Here is a 24,397-nt window from a genome sequence, read left to right on the forward strand (position 1 = left end):
GTAATGAACTCAACCTGCTGCAAACCTGCCATGATTGTGCATGAAATGTTCACAGACTAGGGGGAATTTATATGTGTAATAAGTAAGTTTTAACAAAACATGCATCTCAACTTTTTGGGTAAGCTCCTACAAGCTCCTAACTCATTTATTTCCTGAGAATATTCAAACAGAATTACTGGCCTACTCTTATCAATTAATCAGCTAATCATGGTCTGTGACCATTGTTAAGTGGGTGGACTGGCTGTGTTTGTTTAATTAATCCCACCTACTACACTGTCTTACAATGGGTGTCTCACTAATGGGATGTAACCGTTCACACGGTAGGTCTCCAATCGATGAATTTGATCAAATGGAATTGCAGAGGCTTTAGAAAGAAGTTAAATGAGATACACTTATTAGTACAAGATTATAAACTGTCAGCATTATATCTCTAAGAGACATATCTGTGATGACTTTGGTAGCTACAACAAACACTCGGTTTTCCGGGGAAAGGGTGTATTCTCTCATTACATGTCAATACACTCAGTCAAGTGCAATCGGCAGCCATGTGGTCTGCTAGCGCACAACACACACACTTCCGGCTCTGTTACACGTGCGCACTCATTTATCTAGAGACATCGTATGGATAAAGCGAGTGACTGGTTATATGATACTAAAACGCTACAATTTCTTAAAGATATATTTAACCTAGGGCGGTAAAATTCATTCATTTTCTCTTCCATGTGACAAAGTGAGTGAAGGCTATTCTCTTTTAGCCAAGAAGGAAGTCATTCGTAGTGCTGTTCATCTGAATACTAACCTTCAAACCGTTGCTATCCGTCTTACCTTGCACATTGCATTTACTTTGGGCTCCACCTTCATCTGCTCTGCGACAGTATGATCTTCAGAATCTATATGATCAGTTCCCATCATGGGCGATTTAAATAGGCATCACCCTCTATTGGGAAGTACAAATACAAACAATAAGGGGAAAGCCATTGAAGATATTATTTTTCTTATAATAATTTACGCATATTTAATGATGATTCAAACACCTATTTACATCCTGCAACTGGAACGTATTCTGCCCTTGATCTGTCCATCGCAGATTCAAATGTTTACAATGAATTTTAATGGTCTGTGCATTGTTACCTTTGTGGAAGTGATCACTTCCCTTCTGTCCTAAAAGCTTTAAATGAGATGGTGAACCACCCTCAGCACCGTGGAATTTTATTAAAGCCAATTGGTCTCTGTATTAAATATTTTGAGGTGAAAAATTGAAACCTGATACTTTCAGAAATGTACCAGATCCCATCCAGTTGTTTTCGAGTCAACTCAATAATAATGCTGAATATACAATTCCTATGTCATGTGCAAATCTTAATAATCTTAAAACATGGTTTAATAATGACTGACTGAGTATGGTTTAACGTCGCTTTTAGCAATATTCCAGCAATATCACGGCGGGGGACACCAGAAATGGGCTTCACACGTTTAATAATGAATGCAAACAAGCAAGAAAGTGTAGGAAGAAAGTTAAAAAATATTTCCGCGGAGAATAAGCGCCAATCAGAAACAACACGAAAAGAAAAAAATAATTCTAATAGCGGTGAAGATTACTATGAGGTATTTTCATCACATGTGTTATATAGTGCTCTTGAGCAGGGGATGATAATATCCACTATCAGTTGCTGAAGCACTTTTAGATATATTTCACCAAATATGGACGTGAGGGAAGTTTCCTCCTTTGTGGCATAATTTCATCGTAGTCCCCATACGAAACCTGGCCGGGATCATACAGATCCCTCATATTACCGCCCTATATCTTTAACCAGTTGCGGTTGGAAAGCCATGGAACGAATAGTTAACAATTTGTTAGCTTGGTATCTGGAAAACAATGATCTAATTACAAACATTCATTTTGCTTTCCGGAAAAATTCGTCCAATCAACACCAACAGAATATGAAAGGACGGATACAACATAAGTATATGTGGCTTTAACGTTATTGCGAGCGTTCAGCTCGGAACTCCAGATTTTCTTAAGTCTACATACTGTGCCTGAAGTCTTTCCTTGACGTGGGCATCCTGGAGTTTGTCCTTTACCTGCATCCTTAAGTATAAGTATAGGCCTGACCTTCCACGAGATGTTCAATAACTCCTTCCCCAAGTAAACCAACTGATCCTCCCTCTGCTACCTTGTCACGTTTCAGATGAAGAATGATGCATTTGTCGAGTCCAAAGGACATGCCGATGTCATTAGAAAAGGACTCGACAAGGAAAATCTGCTTTTTAGGGTGGATCCTCCATTGGCAATTAGTTCAAAGTCATTCATGTAAAGGTGGTGTTGGGGATCTGTGTTGAGGAGGTCCAGGATGATAACCTTCCTCTTTACTAAGCAAAAAGCTTAAAGGATTTAGTGAGAAACAGAAAAGCAAAGGACGAAAAGAACCGCCCTGAAATATTCCTCTTCTGAAAGAAATGGGTTCCAAAGTCACCACCTGCCCCTGTGAATAACTCTCAAGTTGAGCTGACCAGCACTTCAGTAAAGACTTGAGTAAAACAAGTAGTCACACGGGGAGGTCAATTCATTCCAGTGACTTCAAAATCCATTCGTGAGGTACAGAAACATAAGTTTTTCTGTAGTCTATCCCCACACATTGAGAGGTTACGGTGGTAAGTTTTAGCCTCTTCAAGGATCATTTTCTGAACTAGCAATTGATCCTTACAACCCCAGCATCACTGTCTGGCTTCTTTCTGCTCTATGTAAATAAAGTCTTTGGAAGCGTAGTATCATGACAAAAGATCTGTAAGACGTCCTGTAAATGTTTTGTACTGTGTATTCAGACAAGTAATAGGGCGGAAATTTTGGGGATCAGTCAAATCACCTTTCTTTGGAAGAAATATTGTTCGACCTTTGCACAACCAAGGAGGAACATCCCCTGTGATGTATCCACCAGAGAACTGAAACAGTGTAGTAATGGTGTTTGGAAACATGGGATCAGTTTCGAATACCACCAGGCCCTAGCGTCGAATCAGATTTGAATCGAAACAGTGAAGTAATGGTGTTTGGACACGTGGGTACAGTTTCGAATACAATCAGGCCCTGGCGCCGTATCAGATTTGGACTTCTTAATTACATTTTTTAGGCAATTACATTGGGGACCTTATTTTTTCGTGTACAATATCATTGTAATCCTCTACCCATGGTTCCTCGAGGTTACAGTTGCCGGGTATAGACCATAATTGTTTCCAAAACGTTTCACTGGAATCCATGGTGGGTCTTTTCTCAACACTGCCATTACCGCCTGTAATTGCCTGTAACACTTTTCATTAGTTTTGAAAAGTTTATTTTGTTTTATGATATATTTTTTGGGGTCCCACTTTCTTTTTTCTTTCTGTCAAAACCTTTAACCTTGCCTTCAGAGAATCAAGAATTTGATTCAGAATGTTCTCTTTTGTTGCCATTTATTTGTTTTTCCTTTTTCCAAATCAATTATTGGCGTTTTAACATTGATTGCCCTGAGGAACGAAATTAAAAGCAAAGTTCTATCCAGGATATATCTTTCCTTGTTATATTTACTTCTATTTGGAACCGGGTTTTCTTTTGATGATTTTGTTTAATACCCTTTTGTGGTTCATTGTCTTTTGATATTGTATGGAGTTCCTCCAGTATTCGAGCAGCATACCTGCAGCAGTTAATGTCATGATGTTAATTCTGTACAAATAATTGGTTAAGTTGTTTTATTGGCCTCCGTTTCTCGATCGGTAAATACAGCTTTGATTATATAATGACATAAACAAAAATCTACCAGGGATCATCAGAGTGATCATTGACAGAATTGGGGTCGGATTTGAAAGAAAACTCAAAATCTTAACGGCCATCATCGGGAATATCATTTTGTGAGCCCAGGTGTGAGACAACGGTGACAAATGCAAATAATTTAGGAAGAATAATGAGAACCTTCATTTCAATTTGGGGTCTGCCACTGATGGAACTGAGGGTTCGTGCAGAGGTGCCTGGGGAGTGATAGAAGTTAGCTCACAGCGCATATACAACTTCATTCACTCTGTGGGATATGCACACATTCGCATGGCTTTTTCCCAATGCTGCTTCAATAATTTGCTCCCGTGAAGTTCCGGGGTAGAATGGGTTTTCAGCAACCCATGTTTGCCGTAAAAGGCGACTAACGGGATCGGGTGGTCAGGCTCGCTGACTTGGTTGATGCAGGTTATCGATCCCAATTGCGTGGATCGATGCTCATGATATCATTCACTGGATTGTCTGGTCCAGACTCGATTATTTACAGACCGCCGTCATATAGCTTGAATATTGCTGAGTGCGGCGTAAAACAACAAACCAACCAATCAATAATTTGCGAATTTTGGTGGTATTTCTGGCCATCCTGCTACTTTCGCACACTCGAGAATTGTGGACATGGAGTTGGGACGTCCAAGGTATTCTTGGGTGGGTTCTGTGGTTTCTCTCCCTGGGGCAGAATGACCCGACCTCTCCATTAACTATACCAATTACATGAATTAAAAATTCAAATTGACAAACAAACAAAATAATTAAGATGGGGTAAGACTATTCGGCGTAACGGCAGATATCATTTGTTTGGGGGGCACGGGTGGCCCAGTCGTCTAAGGCGCCGCGATTCGCTGTGCAGAGTTGCGTCCCTTTGGCCCGCCAGAAACCTATGATTGTGGGTTCGAATCCCGGTTCGCCCCAATTATGTTTCTAGGTTTGTCAGCACCATACCCGTGCTCGTGGGTTTCACCGAAGTGGTAAACGTCTTAGACCTGCATCACTTCGGGCTTTCCTCCCACATTAAGCTGACACGCCGTGATATAACTGTAATAATGTTAAAAGCGGCGTTAAACCCAACTCACTCACTCACTCATTTGTTTGTGCACATAACGATCAGTCGGTTGCGTGTTGAACTCCAAGCATGGTTGTAGCCAACAAACACAGTGGGGAGCTTCGCAAACCGGCTGTCGATGTGAGGAGCTTCTGGGAGCAGCTAGGCGCCGTCTAATGCACTCATACAGGGAGTATACACATGAATGTCCTATTCTTTACTGCGGCACTGGACCCTAGAAGATCCGGGGTAGAATAGGTCTTCAGCAACCCATGCTTGCCATAAAAGGCGACTGTGCTTGTCGTAGAGGCGACTAAAGTGCGCGTTTAACAACAAACCAAACCCCAAAATACTGTTGCTCTGACATTTAATAGGCTGAAGTTTACGATTCGCTCATAACAAGTGGGTGCTCGTACCTAATCATAATCATAGGCATCTGTTACAGGATCGTATTCCGGTATCTACGGCGAGAAAATTAACAATCATGCTACCATAGCCACACAACGCATCATGCTAGATATTATTATAATTAGGAAATATAGAACGAATGGTAGTTATAAAACATATAACACTGCAGCGAGAATAAACCATTTGGGGCGCTTATACCGTTTGAAGCAATCTTGTATGTTTTGTCCTTTTGTTGTTTAACGCCGCACACAGCAACATTGCACCTATACGACGGCGGTCAGTAGTAAATAATCGAGTTTGGACCTTACAATCGAGTGATGGTTGCTCGACTCGAGAGGCAGGCATCTTTGAGACCCGAAAGGGGACCAATGGCGACGAACAATACCGACGACTTAGATGGTCGATTGGTCGTAACGAGAACTGTTAATGTCTAATTCTATGAGTGAGTGAGTGAGTGAGTTTTTAACTGTATTCCAGTCATATCACGGCCTGTCAGCTTGGGAGGAAAGCCCGAAGTGATGCAGGTCTCAGACGTTCACTACTTGGGTGAAACCCACGAGCACGGGTATGGTGCTGACAAACCTAGAAACATAATCGGGGCGAACCGGGATTCGAACCCACAGTCATAGGTTTCTGGCGTGCCCTAGGGACGCAACTCTGCACAGCGAATCGCGGCGCCTTAGAAGACTGGGCCACCCGTGCCCCCTTATTCTATGAATGAACATCACATAACTAAACGGGTTATAGAAAACAGATACGGAAGCATGTTTCAACTCGAAAAGTGCCGGAGTTAAGCTGTCTCTCAGCCCTTCTTAAAACCCCGCACGGATCGATTCAGCAGTACGTCTGCTTGCTTCGGCTGAAACACATCGCTGTTACAGTGGCGGTAACTTAACGGGATACATTCGCTCCAAGGATAGCCGCGGAATTTGTTAAATCATTTCGTCGGTTTAGTGCCTGCCGCAGTTGCAACTCTTTTCTTAAGAAACACCTGTCGAAAGACGTGTATGATAAAATCAAGGAAAAGAAAATCTTGGAGAACCCTAGCTGACTGCATACGATCGGGTGAGTTTGAACGCAGACGACAACTGTTGCATGTAGCAGACGACAGCGTGATGCATAACTTTGATGATGTTTCATGCCAAACGATGTTTACAATATACCCAAAATATTTAGAGTGTATTTGTCTCTTGCCCTTTCAGGACAGGAGTCGATTTCGGTTACAGAAAAATCGTAGGAAGAATGGTGGTTGGTTTGGGTGGATTGTTGTTTTACGCCGCACTCAGCAGTATTCCAGCTATATGACGGCGGTCTGTATAGCTGAAATATTGCTGAGTGCGGCGTAAAACAATTCTTCATTCGATTTTTATACGATTTTTCTGTAACCGAAATCGACTCCTTTCATGCTTGTGTGTCAGTGTTTCTCACGAGCCTCCAACAAACGCCTTTCGCCTTAACACATTCTGCATAAGATTCCACCGTGTCTCGCTGTCACGCATCTGAAATTGGATTTGCGAGCTCACGTCAAGCTATTTATTAGTTTAATATGTCGTCCTCTCTAACGGTAGTTAGCATATTGTGCTGGTATATTTGTTTGTTGTGAAAAGAGGGGCGGTCGGGTAGCCTAATGGTTAAAGCGTTCGCTTGTCACGCCGAAGACCCGGGTTCGATTCCCGACATGGGTACAATGTGTGAAGCCAATATCGCCGTGATATTGCTGGAATATTGCTAAAAGCGGCGTAAAACCATACTCACTCACTGTTGTGGAGGAAAGGAGCAAGCCTACCCCTATGCCGACAGTTGAACAGAGGGCCCATAGTATATATCCGAGACAGCAATAACGGCGTGTATTCTATACACTAATGCACAAGTGGCGTATGGGCTTTAGTAATGCTACCGTAACCTTTGTGTTAAGGAAGCCCTGGCCTTCTTAAAGATACGTTTAAGACATTTAGCTCCATTCAAAGAGAGTTGCGCCATATACTGAATATCAACTTCTTACGTGGAAGCGATACGTGGACTCGTAAGTTAAACAACAGCCGAAAAACCAGAGGTCATGCAGATGAGGAGATGGGTTATGGCATTGTTTGTTTGTATATTTGTTGTTTAACGCCGCTCTCAGCAATATTCCATCTATGTGTAATCGAGTCTGGACCAGACAATCCAGTGATTGACATCATGAGCATCGATCCACGCAATTGGGATACGATAACATGCATCAACCATGTCAGCTAATCTGACCACCCGATCCCGTTAGTCGCCTATTCTACCCCGGATCTTCACGGGTCACCTCGCTAACGCCGGTTATGTATTAACTCGAAATCACTATTCACAGGTGGTGTTAGATTCACCATTACTGGTGGGAATGAACACGTGTAAATAAACTGGTATTTTTTTCTAAGTATGAACATATATGTGTATTTGTGTACATACTACTTAAACAATTTTGGGACCATGAATACTTTTGGGTATATTTTTATATGAAATTGTCTGATCAGTTTTCACTTTGTTCAGTAAGCATCCAGGTTCGTATCAGCTCACAATATCTTCGGATAGGGTATCTTCACAATGTCCTCGTGGGGCACGGGTGGCCCAGTCGTCTAAGGCGCCGCGATTCGCTGTGAGGAGTTGCGCCCCTTGGGCACGCCAAAAACCTATGATTGTGGGTTCGAATCCCGGTTCGCCCCGATTTCTAGGTTTGTCAGCACCATACCCGTGCTCGTGGGTTTCACTTGCATCACTTCGGGCTTTCCTCCCACATTAAGCTGACACGCCGTGATATAACTGGAATACTGTTCAAAGCGGCGTTAAACCCAACTCACTCACACTCACAATGTCTTCTCAGATATACAATGTCATGACATATACTTTTATTACGATATTGTTAATGTGTCTCCGTTCATGCACTGTTCTCCTGTCTGGAGAGTCACGATGTCTCCTGCGGTAAAAAAACAGTATTTGTGCTAAGGCATGGTAGCACTATAGGACATTTAATTTCGATATTTACTGTTATACGATATGCTCAAGATATTTACTGTTGTAAGATATATTGACGATATTTACTTTAGTAAGATGCATTCACAATATACACTGACCGCCTCCGTGGTCTAGTCGTAGGGCGTCTGTCCGAAGAGAGGAGTGATTTCGGAATGGACATAGTTTTGTCAGAATCAGCTTTGTCGAACAAGTGAGTAATGAGTGAGTATGGTTTTACGTCGCTTTAAGCAACATTCCAGCAATATCACGGCGGGGGACATCAGAAATGGGCTTAAACCATTTGTACCCATGTCGGATCAGGGTATTCGATCCCCGGCCGCGTCATACTAAAAGACGTCTAAAGATGGTACTTGTTTTTCCCTGCCTGGTGCTCGGCATTTCGGGGATGAAACAGGGACTGGTCGGCCATAAAGTCGGCATAAGTCCGGACTAGTACACGCACGCGATGCACGTTGTTGAACTGCAATAATCTTGAAGGTGACGTTAGACCTCAACTCACCTCAAAATATTCGCTTTATGGTGTAATCATTAAAATCACTATTTATGATATGATCATGATATTTGTCATAGTCACCTTAATGGCGATATTTATTATGTCATATAATCACGATATATATATTATTGTACGATATAATCACGATATATACTATTGTACGATATAATCACGATATATACCTTAATGACGAACACTCACGATATGTCTTATTCGATATTATCACGATAGTTACTGTTGTGCGATATAATCACGATATTCACTATATACGATTTTTTCTATAGTACGATATAACCACGATATATACCTTAATGATGTACAACCACGATATTCACTATCATGTGATATGTTCAACTGTAAGGTACAATTACGATATTTACCTCAATAGAGTGGTATCACGATATTCACATTACCGCTTTTGATAATACGGTATGATCGCATATATTACAAGCACTAATTCGACTACATGAGAGGTCAAATATATACTAGTATATATCTCTCTGAGAACACAGCTTATTCGTCTCCAAAGAGTTGAATTAGTTTCTTGGTATCTGTACACTCGACAAACGATTCCCCATATGGTTAGAATACGAGAGGAAGAAGTCTAGTTTACTTAATGTCTTGTGTTACAGATTTGTAACTAACTCGTTGACGTGAACACACTCAGCCAGTAGGCTTAGGAGATGGTGATACGTAGAGCAATGCCAATACAATACCTGAACATTTCAGTCATATATATATATGGAAAAGATGGTGACACCTTCATAAAAGCTAACACCGACCTTTTCACGTCTGCTCTCACAAAGATCGATCCCATCATCTATCAAAGAATGATGTTTCAACATCGGAGTGGATGTATATATACCAAATCCACTCCGTTGTTCTAAATGCCAATAGTTTGCACATGGTGCGAACTATTGTCATAACTCGCCTGTTTGCTCCCGCTGCAGTAAGACACCCTGAAAAGACAAATGTAACCATGTCCACAAAAAAAAACCAAAAAAAACCAACCAAGGCATTGAAACATACTTTCCTCAAAACCACAGAGACATTAATCTGATTTACGACAGTATGACTCCTACCATTAGGTTTCCCCTCAAGGGGTTAAAGCAACTGGAGCATCTTCTGTTAGGGTGAGGCAGGGCATCATTCACAGTCCTGTTCATCTCAATACCCCTCTTCAGGCTGTTGCAGTACGTGTTTTCATTGAATATTGTTTTGACTTTGTGCTCTTTATACTCTCTTCAAGAGTTTGATCTTCAGGCGCTGTATGACTAGCTTCTTAAACCATGTGTCATCATGGAAGATCTGAATGGTCATAACCCGCTTTGGGGTAGTAATGACACCAATACTAAAGGTTGGTTGGCTGGCCGCACTCAGCAATATTCCAGTGGTCGTTAGAAAATGGTTTTAAATTTTTAAAATCCAAAACAAATTGTATACAGCTCACAGCTCGTGTCACGGTAGGCTTACCTTCATAATGCCAACATCAACCTCTTGTCCTGGCCGTCGAGGTCTCCAGATCTCAACCCATTTTAAAACCTCTGGGATGAACTCGATCGACGTGTACGTCAAAGTCAGAACACGCCGCAGACTTTCCAACAACTGGCCAAAGCGTTACAAGCAGAATTCCGCAGGACAGAATTCGTACACTTATCCAGTCAGTGCCGAGGAGATGCAGGGCCGTGATTGCTGCTCGGGGCGGTTACACGAGATACTGAGTTCAGCGCAACCTTGTGGCCTCATGTGACATGACAATGAACAGTTTCCAATGCCTTTGTACAACGACAACATATGACTATCGAGCTCCAAAGTTTCATATTTATATCTATGATAGTAAGCTAAATATATCGACTTTATTAGGTACAATAATTTTACTACAAATCTACCTTTGCGTTTCTTTTTTTTTTTGAAGAGTTTGTGTGAGAACATGATTTACTCTTAATTTCAACAATCCACTCTACTCAAACTCTGTACATTACGAAGAGGTCTACTCAGTTTAACCAACGTCCATCAAAACAACTATGTTTCGACTGTCAGCTTACTCCGGCATGCCACCTTTATATTGAATTCATGTATATACTCATGTACCACTGTTGGTGGAAGACCGCCTCCGTGGTCTAATGGCCAGGAGAGTAGAAGGTCCGGGGTTCGATCCTCGGCCGCGTCATACTTAAAGATAGTACTTGTTGTTACCCTGTCTGGCGCTCGGTATTAAGGAGCTAGAACAAGGACTGGTCAGTATACTGTGCCATGGTATCTCAGTGAGCTAGCACTATAAATCCGCATCAGTCCGGACTAGTCAAGCAGCCACACACACATATATATATATATACACGATTTTGAGAAATAAACTGAACTAAACGGACAATAAAGCAAATCTCACCCTGACGGAGAGGTTCACCAATGCAACTATGTTCCGACTGTCTCCCTTTGTATTGAATTCATGTACATAGTCCTGTAACACCACATGCGGTATGTAACTTTAGAATGATTACAATGTTGTATAATATATAATAATACATAACTTATTCAGTAATACCCAGATACACCAAACACTCACATCGAACATACAGACATACACCTGCACATACCCAGATACACCAAACATTCACATCAGACATACAGACATACACCTGCACATACCAGATACACCAAACACTTACATCGAACATACAGACATACACCTGCACATACCCAGATACACCAAACATTCACATCAGACATACAGACATACACCTGCACATACCCAGATACACCAAACACTCACATCGAACATACAGACATACACCTGCACATCTCAGATACACCAAACACTCACATCAAACATACAGACATACACCTGCACATACCCAGACACACCAAACACTCACATCAAACATACAGACATACACCTGCACATACCCAGATACACCAAACATTTACATCAGACATACAGACATACACCTGCACATACCCAGATACACCAAACACTCACATCAGACATACAGACATACACCTGCACATACCAGATACACCAAACACTTACATCGAACATACAGACATACACCTGCACATACCCAGATACACCAAACATTCACATCAGACATACAGACATACACCTGCACATACCCAGATACACCAAACACTCACATCGAACATACAGACATACACCTGCACATCTCAGATACACCAAACACTCACATCAAACATACAGACATACACCTGCACATACCCAGACACACCAAACACTCACATCAAACATACAGACATACACCTGCACATACCCAGATACACCAAACATTTACATCAGACATACAGACATACACCTGCACATACCCAGATACACCCAAACACTCACATCAGACATACAGACATACATTCACATTTACTTGCCAGTCAAGTACAGATTGGTTATCTGACAGTTGTTAGGGTTGGGTTTCACACTCAGTTACACAGATAATCACAATATATCATCAACAACAATAAATATGTGCAAGATACATCATATTTCTAACAAACAAATCAGGATTGCAATACATAATATATCCTGTTTCTAACCACTATAACTAGAAACCATCCAACAATACCTTATCAACGAACCTCAAGTATGAACGAATGGCCACCTGTCCATTCAAATCCTCACATCATGAGAAACTGTGACTTGGAACACAGTAATACATATACAATATGAGATGTCCTTCCTTGAGAGGTAAAGTATCAATTGACTTTAAAATATATACATATACCATCTATAGTGTAGCTATGGCCAGCGTGACCCGTCAGCGAGACTATAGACTGGGCCGGGGCGCGCTGGTGCGCATGTGCTGTGAGTCAAAAGTGAGTGAGTGAGTTAGATTTAACACCGCTTTTAACTGTATTCCAGTTTTATCACGGCGTGTCAGCTTAATGTGGGAGGAAAGCCCCAAGTGATGCAGATCTCAGACGGTTACCACTTCGGTGAAACCCACGAGCACGGGTATGGTGTCAACAAGCATAGAAACATAATCGGGGCGAACCAGGATTCGAACCCACGATCATAGGTTTCTGGCGTGCCCAAGGGACGCAACTCTGCACAGCGAATCGCGGCGCCTTAGACGACTGGGCCACCCGTGCCCCCTGCGAGTCGAAAGCATTCAGCGTGACGATTAGTGGAGTGTACTTCCATATTACAGAGCTATGGAATTAATGTTTTACTGTATAAAATACTAAAGTACATGTATAACACATTAACAATTTAAACTAATACCATATTCGTATTGTTTAATATCAGTATCAAAGGTACTTCACTAATTAAAATGGCAATAGGTCATACAAACTTACTACTAACAAATAAGACCCGTGAAGATCCGGGGTAGAATAGGCCTTCAGCAAACCATACTTGCCGTAAAAGGCGACTGTGCGTATCGTACGAGGCATAACGGGATCGGATGAGCAGGCTCGCTTACTTGGTTGATGCGGTCATCGTATCCTAATTGCGTGGATGGATGCTCATTATATCAATCACTGGATTGCCCGGTCCAGACCCCATTATTTACAGACCGCCGCCATATAGCTGGAATATTGATGAGTGCGGCGTTAAAATAATATATGGTAATTAAAAGTTACGTACATATGTATCAATGCTTGAGCCTGCCACATTACAGCAACAAGAAGGAATTAATCAAGCAACGCTCTAAGCTTAAGACAATCAAAGGGCAAATATACATCTACTCCTAAACACAGATGACGGATCGCTGCCACAGCTCGACAACAACAGCTGGAGAGTAAAATATTAGATACATGGATTAGCGGGGGTCATATTCCTCAAAACAAGATGAGAAAATAGTGAAGATTACCGAACTCTAATTCGTTGAAGGGTCATATGCATGTTCTCTTGGCATCAAGTTTTCATCTTCATGATCAATGCGATGTGTACCATCTTGTAGTGATGGGAACCCTGCATGATATATTATTATTTAAACTTTAATGAGTGAGTTATTTTACGCCTCTTTTACCAGTATTCCAGCAATATCACGGCAGGGGACACCTGAAAAGGGCTTCACACATTGTACTCATGTCGGGAATCGAACCCGGGTCTTCCACGGGAGGGGGGAGGTCGGGTAGTCTAGTGGTTAAAGCGGTCGCTCGTCACGCCGAAGACCCGCGTTCGATTCCCGACAATGTGTGAAGCCCATTTCCGGTGTCCCCCGCCCTGATATTGCTGGAATATTGCTAAAAGCGGCGTAAAACTATGCTCACTCACTCGGTCTTCCGCGGGAGGAGCGAAAGCTTTCAATTAATACTACATATATGTTTAGCTGATGTTATTCTATATCAGTTGCCCAGATATTCTTATCACGAATATAGGGTAACGAATACGAATAGCAATTCACGAATACAATAACAAGTCAGCAGTTGATGTATTATTTGTTATATTCAGTGAAACAATAACAACATAAATTATTTGACATGGTTTGTTAATTATTAATATATTATACATTTATATACTGCACTTATCCAGGAACTAGTACCTGCACAAATGCGACAATGACCAGTGACCACAATACTGTCAAATTAAATATTATGAGAGTGTTGTCTTTTGAAGACATCTATGCATATAATATGTTCTTGTGGATATTTTTAGGTACAGGGTATGTAAATGAACATGGTTGCATATTCATTAATATTCTATTCTAGTGGCCACGAATTCAATTCATGAATGGATACGGTATACGTGGTTGAATTGTAACAGCCCTAGATCTCATATATATGATAATGATATTATGTTGTCAAAAACTGAAACACGAATAATGAAATAAAAAGGGAAGATGTTGACACATGAAATGAAATTAATAATCATCTGAAATGAAATTGATAATCATCTCTCACCAGAATATCTTGTAGGCTTAAGGGGGCCCAGTCGTCTAAGGCGCCGCGATTCGCTGTGCAGAGTTGCGTCCCTTGGGCACGCCAGAAACCCATGATTGTGGGTTCGAATCCCGGTTCGCCCCGATTATGTTTTTAGGTTTGTCAGCACCTTACCCGTGCTCGTGGGTTTCACCGAAGTGGTAAACGTCTGAGACCTGCAACACTTCGAGCTTTCCTCCCACATTAAGCTGACACACCGTGATATAACTTGAATACTGTTAACAGCGGCGTTAAACCCAACTCACCCACTCCCCGTCATATAGCTGGAATATTGCTGAGAGCAGCGTCAAACAACGAGCACACACAATCCTAATAAAGTTTCGGAAGCACAAATTATAACTCCGGGAATTAAGCTAATATTCAAACAGTGAAGAAGTGTAAAACAAGCATATGCAGATTCATGTATATCACAAAACTTCGGAATATGCTTTCAGAAGCTACAAAAGAGACAACAAAATTTAAGAACTTGCTACATGGAAGGGGAGGTAATGGCATACATTGGGAATTAAATTATGGAAACAGGTCATAACAACTTCTTGACTGTCGCCTCAGGCTTGGCTGCAGCGATCTCAACGCAAATGAGAGGGTGGTCAGCTTTATTAAGTGCAGGCAGAATGAGCTGTACGCAGGCTGGGTGTAGGCAGACTGAGTGTAGGCAGAATGAGCTGTACGCAGACTGAGTGTAGGTAGACAGAGTGTAGGCAGACTGAGTGTAGGCAGAATGAGCTGTACGCAGACTGAGTGTAGGTAGAATGAGTGTAGGTAGAATGAGTTGTAGGCAGAATGAGCTGTAGGCAGAATGAGCTGTACGCAGACTGAGTGTAGGTAGACTGAGTGTAGGCAGACTGAGTGTAGGTAGAATGAGTGTAGGTAGACAGAGTGTAGGCAGACTGAGTGTAGGCAGAATGAGCTGTACGCAGACTGAGTGTAGGTAGACAGAGTGTAGGCAGACTGAGTGTAGGCAGAATGAGCTGTACGCAGACTGAGTGTAGGTAGACAGAGTGTAGGCAGACTGAGTGTAGGCAGAATGAGCTGTACGCAGACTGAGTGTAGGTAGACAGAGTGTAGGCAGACTGAGTGTAGGCAGAATGAGCTGTACGCAGACTGAGTGTAGGTAGAATGAGTGTAGGTAGAATGAGTTGTAGGCAGAATGAGCTGTAGGCAGAATGAGCTGTACGCAGACTGAGTGTAGGTAGACTGAGTGTAGGCAGAATGAGCTGTAGGCAGAATGAGTGTAGGCAGTATGAGCATAGGCAGAACATGTAGGCAGAATGAGTGTACATAGAATGAGCCGTAGGCAGAATGGGTGGAGGCAGAATGAATGTCGATAGAATGGGTGTAGGCAGAATGAGCGTAGGACGAATGGGCTGTAGGCAGAATGGGTGTAGGTAGACTGAGTGTAGGCAGAATGAGTGTAGATGGAATGAGATGTAGGCAGAGTGAGTGTAGGCAGAATGGGTGTAGGAAGAATAAAGTAGGCGGAATGGGTGTAGGCAGAATAAGTGTACATAGAATGAGCTGTAGGCAGAATAAGTGTACATAGAATGAGCTGTAGGCAGAATAAGTGTACATAGAATGAGCTGTAGGCAGAATGATAGACTAACATTTAGTCTCTGAAATCTTATATTATACAATATCCTTCTTGACTCTCAAAATAATAAAATATTCCCTATGCTGATTTTAGATGTGGAATAGAGCTAGCTTGAGTTGGCTAGACTTGCTTTTGTATGCGTTTCTAGATTAATTAGTTTTCATAAAATAAATATATTCCACGGTCATGGTTCAGGACTAGCAGAATGAGTGTAGGCAGAATGAGCTATAGGCAGAATGAACGTAGGAGGAATGAGCGTAGGCAGAATGAGTGTACATAGAATGAGCTGTAGGCAGAATGAGTGTAGGCAGAATGAGCGTAGGCAGAATGGGTGTAGGCAGAATGAGTGTAGGCAGAATGGGTGTAGGCAGAATGAACGTAGGAGGAATGAGCGTAGGCAGAATGAGTGTACATAGAATGAGCTGTAGGCAGAATGAGTGTAGGCAGAATGAGCTGTAGGCAGAATGAGTGTAGGCAGAATGAGCGAAGGCAGAATCGGTGTAGGCAGAATGAGCGAAGGCAGAATCGGTGTAGGCAGAATGAGCGAAGGCAGAATCGGTGTAGGCAGAATGAGTGTACATTGAATGAGCTGTGGGCAGAATGAGTGTAGGCAGAATGAGCTGTAAGCGGAGTGAGAAGTCACCAATGAGTCTGCGGCTGTATATAATTGCAAGATCGCCTGTATTTGAATTTTGAATCACCAGACGAGGCGGACGCTTCAGAAGAGCGCTTTCATATTTTTATTATTTCACATCAGAAGCTATCGAAGGTAAAACACAATCATCAGATTAAAGTATGACTAAACAATATTTATTTTATTTTAAGGGACCTGTTTGCAATGTGGATCACGTGTTTTAGAAAAAGTAGACAAAGTTGTTTGATAGGCATTACTTAGAAGTTGACGGATGACAAGGTAGACACAATTTTATGGATAACAACTTCTTTAATAGTGTAAAAAGCGACGTTTCGGTATAGATCCTTATACCGTTGTCAAGCAAGACTGAATGAGGGTTACTTACTCACTTGAATTAGGAATTTAACTTGCGCTTTCCGACATATGCGTATTTCGCGCACGGGCACGCCATTCCATTTGGTGTTTGGTCGAAAAGGGTATGTCCGAAAAGGCGAGGCAACCTAGGTGGGGCTCTTTAGGGTTGCTTACTTAATTTTGAGAACAAATTTGGAATTTTGAAATATGCCATGCAAAAGGTGGAGGGGTGGGGGGTGGGGTGGGGGGTGGGGTGGGGGGGGGGGGGACTAAAAGGAGTTTGTGTGTTTTTATAGGTTTAGAAACTTAGGGTTTATTGGCCGCTTCTTTGTTGTACTTTTATTTTTAAATGCTGCCAAGTAGGCCTGTTTTGATTAGATATATGCCTAGTGCTTTAAAGGTTTGTCAGTCATTTAGGGGGTTTAGTACCGTTGCTAATGTCATTTGATTGTTGCAATTTAGTGTAGATTGGAGTGTTGTTCTGTGTTGCTGGTAATGTGTGCAATATAGTATTATGTGTTCAGGCATTTCTTTTAAGTTGCAGTGGGGGCATTTACCGGTTTGGTGTTTTTTTTAATTTGGTGTTGGTGGGAGTGTGGCCTGTTTGTAGTTTAGTTATTACTCTGGCATTTTTAAGTGATTATTGCTTGATGAGTTCATTGTTGGCGGATGGGATGAAATAGCCTTGATCTCTGTTGATTGATGGCTTGACGCGGCGAATGTGGGTTGCTTCTGTTAGTTTTCTTTTAGTGAAATCATGGAGGTTGTTGGAGAGGATTTGGACGTTGTCCCAGTTGATGTTGTGATTAGGACAGTTGCTGATATGGTCCGAGATGGCTGATTTACAGTCATCATGGACACTGTCCACTTCCATGAGCTAGTGAACAACATTCTCCAAGACCCCACCACCTACTCCAAGATCTAGAAGGACCCAAATGCCAAACTCCTTCGCCAACATAAAAACCCTCCTCAAACAACTAAACGACAACTTTGAAATTAGCCAAGGTCTTTACAACCACCTATCCGCCAATCACCCCCAACCACCCTATGCCAGAGCATCATCAAAATCCAAAAGAACCTCCTAAAGCCCGTCTACTTGTGTATTCCCGAGATACTATCTTCTACAAGGCGGCCCAACACCTAACCAGAATCCTTGACCCTTCGGAAAAACAGCCTACTCCTTCATCTCTGACTCCACGGACTTCTGCTCCAAACTCAAGAACATCACCGATCCAGATCAGATCATCAGTTACAACGTAGTAGACCTCTTCACCAACGTACCCATAGATGACACTCTGCAAATTCTCCGGCGTCGCATCACTGAAACTCCTCTTGAAACCAGCCTATCCACAGTATCTATCATAGCCCTAACCATCGCCTGTATGTCCTCTTCTACTTCACCTGGGGCGACGAGTACTGTCAACAGATACACGGCCTACCCATGGGATCCCCACTCTCTCCTGTTGACTATAGTCAACAGAGCAGTCTTTAGCTACGCAGGAAAGCAATGAGCTCACAATGTTTCAGTTAATTAAGGCTTATCCGCTGCAGAAATATTCATGCAAGACTAACCTTACATGTATATTGGCTTCTCAACTATGTGTTGATATCTCCTCACAACCCAAACAGTCTATTGAACGTAACTTGTGTCACACGCACATGAAATTGTGAATCTCTCTTGTGTCAAAGAAACGGTTTCTTTTCAATATGTATTGATGCTCTTGATGTGAATACGATGGTAAATTTTGAAATGCAAGATAAAGAAGACCTATCATTCTTGCTCGGCGATAATATCACATTCAGTCAAAGAATTGATGGGCAAACCAAAACGACACTATTGTCAACTTTCCTGTTTTCTCTTAAACCGTAACTGGATTGTTATTTCTAGCTCTGTGTACTGTATTTACACCTGATCTCAATGTACTGTTTCACCGATCCTCTTAGAAGGTGTGTGTAAATATGTTGTTAACCTGTTAAAATGTGTTTGTAATCCTCGAACTGAAATCCGGAGGAAATAAAGAATCTTAAAGTCATTCACAAATGAGTGTTGCCATGTAACGGATGTAAATACCAACGCATCATAACATAGTTAAATTCAAGTTAATACATAGGTTCGTGTACACCAAATGTCAGACATACAAGTATGTTTCCTGTACATTACAAGAACCAAAAAACAGGTCCCCATCCCCAAATGCATCTCAGTCAGCATTGAGAGGACTCCATATTGGAATTGGATTCAACAGTTTCACTAGTTCACGTGCCTTTCATATTACAAAACCAGTTTCGGAAAAATCGTGACTCTCACTTTTAGTTTTGCTAGACATCAAATTATATAGCCAATAAACAGCCATAAAGCCTATTAAGCATAAACAGTTCCTCTTCAATAGCTGCCGTCGCGTTACAGAAACATGGGACATGGTGTTACATCGGTTTCTGTGAAACCATGCAATATGAGCACTAAATTGCACTAAAGTGGAATATTGTAGCCTACAATTTGTAGGTAATCTGTACAATGGCGCACCTGACTCACCTCGCAAAGATTAAAGTCACAACGTCATAGCATCAGCATCGGACACGCTCTACGTCGCAGAACAATCATGATTTAAATATTTTGCCACAAGCAATCATATTTAAACAAGAGCGTGAATCTTTCATTGCTAGGTATCAAAATGGACAAGGGCTGCATAGGAAGCTCTGGAAATATTACCTCTGGCAATGGAGACCTCATGGATCTGTGGATGTGTCTATCAGATGCCACTTTGGATGAATGCAAGTCGCTTCTGAAGAAGTACCTCACTCAAGAACGGTTTGACAAGTTGAAAGATCAAAGGACCAAATTTGGTGGAACGCTAGCTGACTGCATTCGGTCAGGTAAGGGGTTAGGGAGTTTATGTCGCTTTTCACTGCAGTCACCTGTTTCAGGGCGGGTTAGATGATCGAATCTGGCCCCAGTACACCCTACGATTGTAATCAACTACTTATGAGGTTCAGTTGCTACAATGTGCGACCTGGTGGATGGTGCTAAATCGTGTTCAGGCGGCGTGCATCCAAAATTGGCAGGCTGCCGTCATTTTTACCACTTTCGGCTTTCCTCCCACATTAAACTGCGACCCTATTATATAAATGGAATAATGAGAATACACGGGGTCAAACCCAATTTCCTCACAATGCATGTTGAAATGACAGTGGTACCAACATGAGTGAGTGAGTATGATTTTACGCCGCTTTCAGCAATATTCTAGCAATATCACGATGGGAGACACCAGAAATGGGCTTCACATATTGTACTCATGTCGGGAATCGAACCCGGGTCTTCGGCGTGACGAGCGAACGCTTAACCACTAGGCTACCCGACCGACCCTGGTGCCAATATGGATGTCCCAAAGCCATTGACGTTTGCAATAAATGTTTAAAACTGTTTAAAACTGTAATTTTTACAATATAATTTTGGATAACACCATATTTTTATGTAATAACTGCTCGCCACTAATATGACCTATCTTATAAAAAAAATCCATCCTTCTGCTTTTGTTTATGTTCAGCAATATGCCAGTTGGAAATAATCGAGTCTGTACCAGACAAGCCAGTGATTGATATTATATATATATATATATATATATATATATATATATATATATATATATATATATATATGAGTCCACGGTGTCGGTGTACAATGACACGCTATCAAACATTTTGTCTTCCCTTGCGACCAGCAATATTTGGTGGTACTTTCATATGAGAAGCGTTCATATTGGTAACATTCGTATAGGTAATAGCGAATTAATTTCGCCATATGAAAGCGTATCCTCCAACTGTCTCACACATGGAGGTAGAAAATGTCATGGTATACATGTCTTCCCAGCGTTAACCGCCTCCGTGGTCTAATGGTAGAGCGTCTGCCCGGAGAGCGGAAGGTCCGGGTTTCAATCCCCGACCGCGGCATACCAAAAGACGTTAAAAGATGGTACTTGTTGTTACCCTGTCTGGCGCTCGGCATTAAGCGGCTAAAACAAGGACTGGTCGGCTCGGAGTCAGTATACTGTGTCTGAGTGGGGTATTCATGTTAAACTGCGGCATGGTATCTCAGTGTGCTAGCACTATAAGTCGGCATCAGTCCGGACTAGTACATGCAGCCACACAAACACACACACGTACATGCAGTTCGCTATATAAGTGCAATAATCTTGGACGCGACGTTAAACCCCATTTCACCTCACCTCACCTTCCCAGCGTTAAAATATCAGTGTGAATAAAACGCAAAGAATGTGTACTGTACATATATCAAAAATGCGCACGCCGATATTTTTTACCCCGTGGGTAATAATTATAGGAAATTAAACTACACTCCCATTGTAACAAACTAAATAATGAGTTTTGTGCCCTGTTGATTACCAACAATGGTTTTTAACGAATTATTCACAAATTACGCCATGTCCACGTGGCCCTATGATGAGGGAAATACGGTATGAATATACAGTTTGCAATGTAATCATTGAGCCGCAACTCTTTAAACACTACTGAACAGACTGTGTGCATATTTATATATTACACCAGCTGCATGACGTTATTTTCCGTTTTCATTCAGTAAACCTCGGGTAAACTACAAAATATTTCACTCGCAACAATAACTTGATATTGAGCTGAGGTTTGTATAATATCCCATAAAAAATGTATATATTGTGTTCAGTAGTACTTACCCGTACCATGAATAATTACTGTCCATATTCAATATACAGTATACAAAATCAGACAGAATGTCATGGGTTATGGTTGAACTGTCACAACCGGTTAACCTCAACAGTCAGTGTTCATACGTATTGGTAACAGACTGCCTGCCATCTCAACCTTATTATCCAGACCATCATCATCATTTGTGTATTGAATAAACATACAGTAAGTATGATAAACATTAAGCAACATACATTACTTTCCTGTTGGCTTGTTTGTTGTTTAACGCCGTACGCAACAATATTCCAGCTTTTCGACGACGAGGGTTGTAATCACCCTTACTTGGATTGTAACCACGTGATCAAAACTCAGCGGTGATGTTTATCGCCAGCAAAATGGATATTTCTTGAAAATTCATTTTGCATTTTTTGTCATTACCGTTACGATATTACGTATCTGCGGAATGGCTTGTTTTTGCTTTATAAGTATTAGCACACATGCAGCTGTCTTCGTTTATTAATCATCGCGATTTTTCGTGATTCCATTTCAATAAAAAAACCGCCGCATAAAGAGTGAGTGAGTGAGTTGGGTTTAACGTCGCTTTTAACGGTATTCCAGTTATATCGCGGCGTGTCAGCTTAATGTGGGAGGAAAGCCCGAAGTGATGCAGGTCTCAGACGCTTACCACTTCGGTGAAACCCACGAGCACGGGAATGGTACTGACAAACATAAACGGGGTGAACCGGGATTCAAACCCACAATCATAGGTTTATCCAACCAACCCACCCCACCCCCAACCCCAGCCCCACCCAACCCCCATCCCTCACCCACCCTCCCCACCCCCACCCCCTCTGGATAATTCGATGAGAATGTTTTGTTTTTCAATTATATTGAGTAACAAGAAATGAACAAGAATATATCTTACATTTGTGTTAATTGTAGGGTGTATGAATCTACACTGTGAGGTAGGCATCTTCACCTGTGACCCCGATGGCTACACCATCTTCGCCGACGTCATCAATGACGTCATCAAGGAGTACCACAATGTCGAAACGTTGGATCACCCAGAGCCTCACCTAGGTGACCTTGAAAATCTAAAATTCGGTAACCTTGACCCTACTGGCAAATACATCGTCTCTACCCGCATCCGTGTAGGACGAAACTACGAAAGCTATGGCTTTCCGCCCGTTTTAACAAAAAAGGTAGGATGTGATGTGAACGTTGTTTTCAAGATTATTGCACTTACATAGGGACTAGCGTGCACGTGTGTGTGCGTGTGTGTGTGTGTGGTTGCTTGGACTAGTCCTAACATATGTCGGTTTTATATTACTTTGTTTAACATGGATACCTCACTTACACACTCCCCGTACAGACGTTCTATCCACTAGACCACGGATTCTATTCTATAAAGGAAAATGTCTGGGACCCATTAGTAATCACAGCTTCGTTTCGAAAGTGACATCACAATATCATTCTCTCTTATTTAACATCTCTTGAACTCAACAACACGTGAAAATGCCTGTTTTGAACAACACGAATTAAAATTCCAAATGACGGACTCGTTACACGAATCTTCCAGAGAGTACAATAAACCATGAGACTGTTCAATACATTACAACGAACCATGAGACTGTTCAATACAGTACAACGAACCATGAGACTGATCAATACAGGACAACGAACCATGAGACTGTTCAATACAGTACAACGAACCATGAGACTGTTCAATAAAGTACAACGAACCACGAGATTGTTCAATACAGTGCAATGAACCATGGAATTGTTCAATACAGCACAACGAACCATGAGACTGATCAATACAGTACAACGAACCATGAGACTGATCGATACAGTAAACCGAACCATGAGACTGTTCAATACAGTAAACCGAACCATGAGACTGTTCAATACAGTACAACGAACCATGAGACTGTTCAATACATTACAATGAACCATGAGACTGTTCAATACAGCACAACGAACCATGAGACTGTTCAATACAGTAAACTGAACCATGAGACTGTTCAATACAGTACAACGAACCATGAGACTGTTCAATACATTACAATGAACCATGAGATTGTTCAATACAGCACAACGAACCATGAGACTGATCAATACAGTAAACCGAACCATGAGACTGATCAATACAGTACAACGAATCTTGAGACTGTTCAATACAGTAAACCGAACCATGAGACTGTTCAATACAGTAAACTGAACCATGAGACTGATCAATACAGGACAACGAACCATGAGACTGATCAATACATTACAACGAACCATGAGACTGATCAATACAGTACAACGAACCATGAGACTGATCAATACAGTACAACGAACCATGAGACTGATCAATACAGTACAACGAACCATGAGACTGATCGATACAGTACAACGTACCATGAGACTGTTCAATACAGTAAACCGAACCATGAGACTGTTCAATACAGTACAACGAACCATGAGACTGATCAATACAGTACAACGAACCATGAGACTGATCAATACAGTACAACGAA

The 24,397-nt window shown here is 41.7% G+C and overlaps 1 protein-coding gene across 1 annotated transcript in view; it reads left to right on the forward strand.

The window, feature by feature from the left end:
- The first annotated feature begins 19,873 nt into the window (after positions 1-19,873).
- LOC139475524 (arginine kinase-like) overlaps positions 19,874-24,397 on the forward strand; it is a 30,675-nt gene continuing 26,151 nt past the window's right edge. Inside the window, exons 1-2 of the mRNA XM_071258714.1 lie at positions 19,874-20,075; positions 22,818-23,077. Of these exons, the coding sequence (XP_071114815.1) occupies positions 19,874-20,075; positions 22,818-23,077 (462 nt within the window). The remainder of the gene's footprint in view (positions 20,076-22,817; positions 23,078-24,397) is intronic.

This window comes from Haliotis cracherodii, unplaced genomic scaffold (genome assembly GCF_022045235.1).
Source record: "Haliotis cracherodii isolate W230 unplaced genomic scaffold, xgHalCrac1.p SCAF_3, whole genome shotgun sequence".
Lineage (NCBI taxonomy): Eukaryota > Metazoa > Mollusca > Gastropoda > Lepetellida > Haliotidae > Haliotis > Haliotis cracherodii.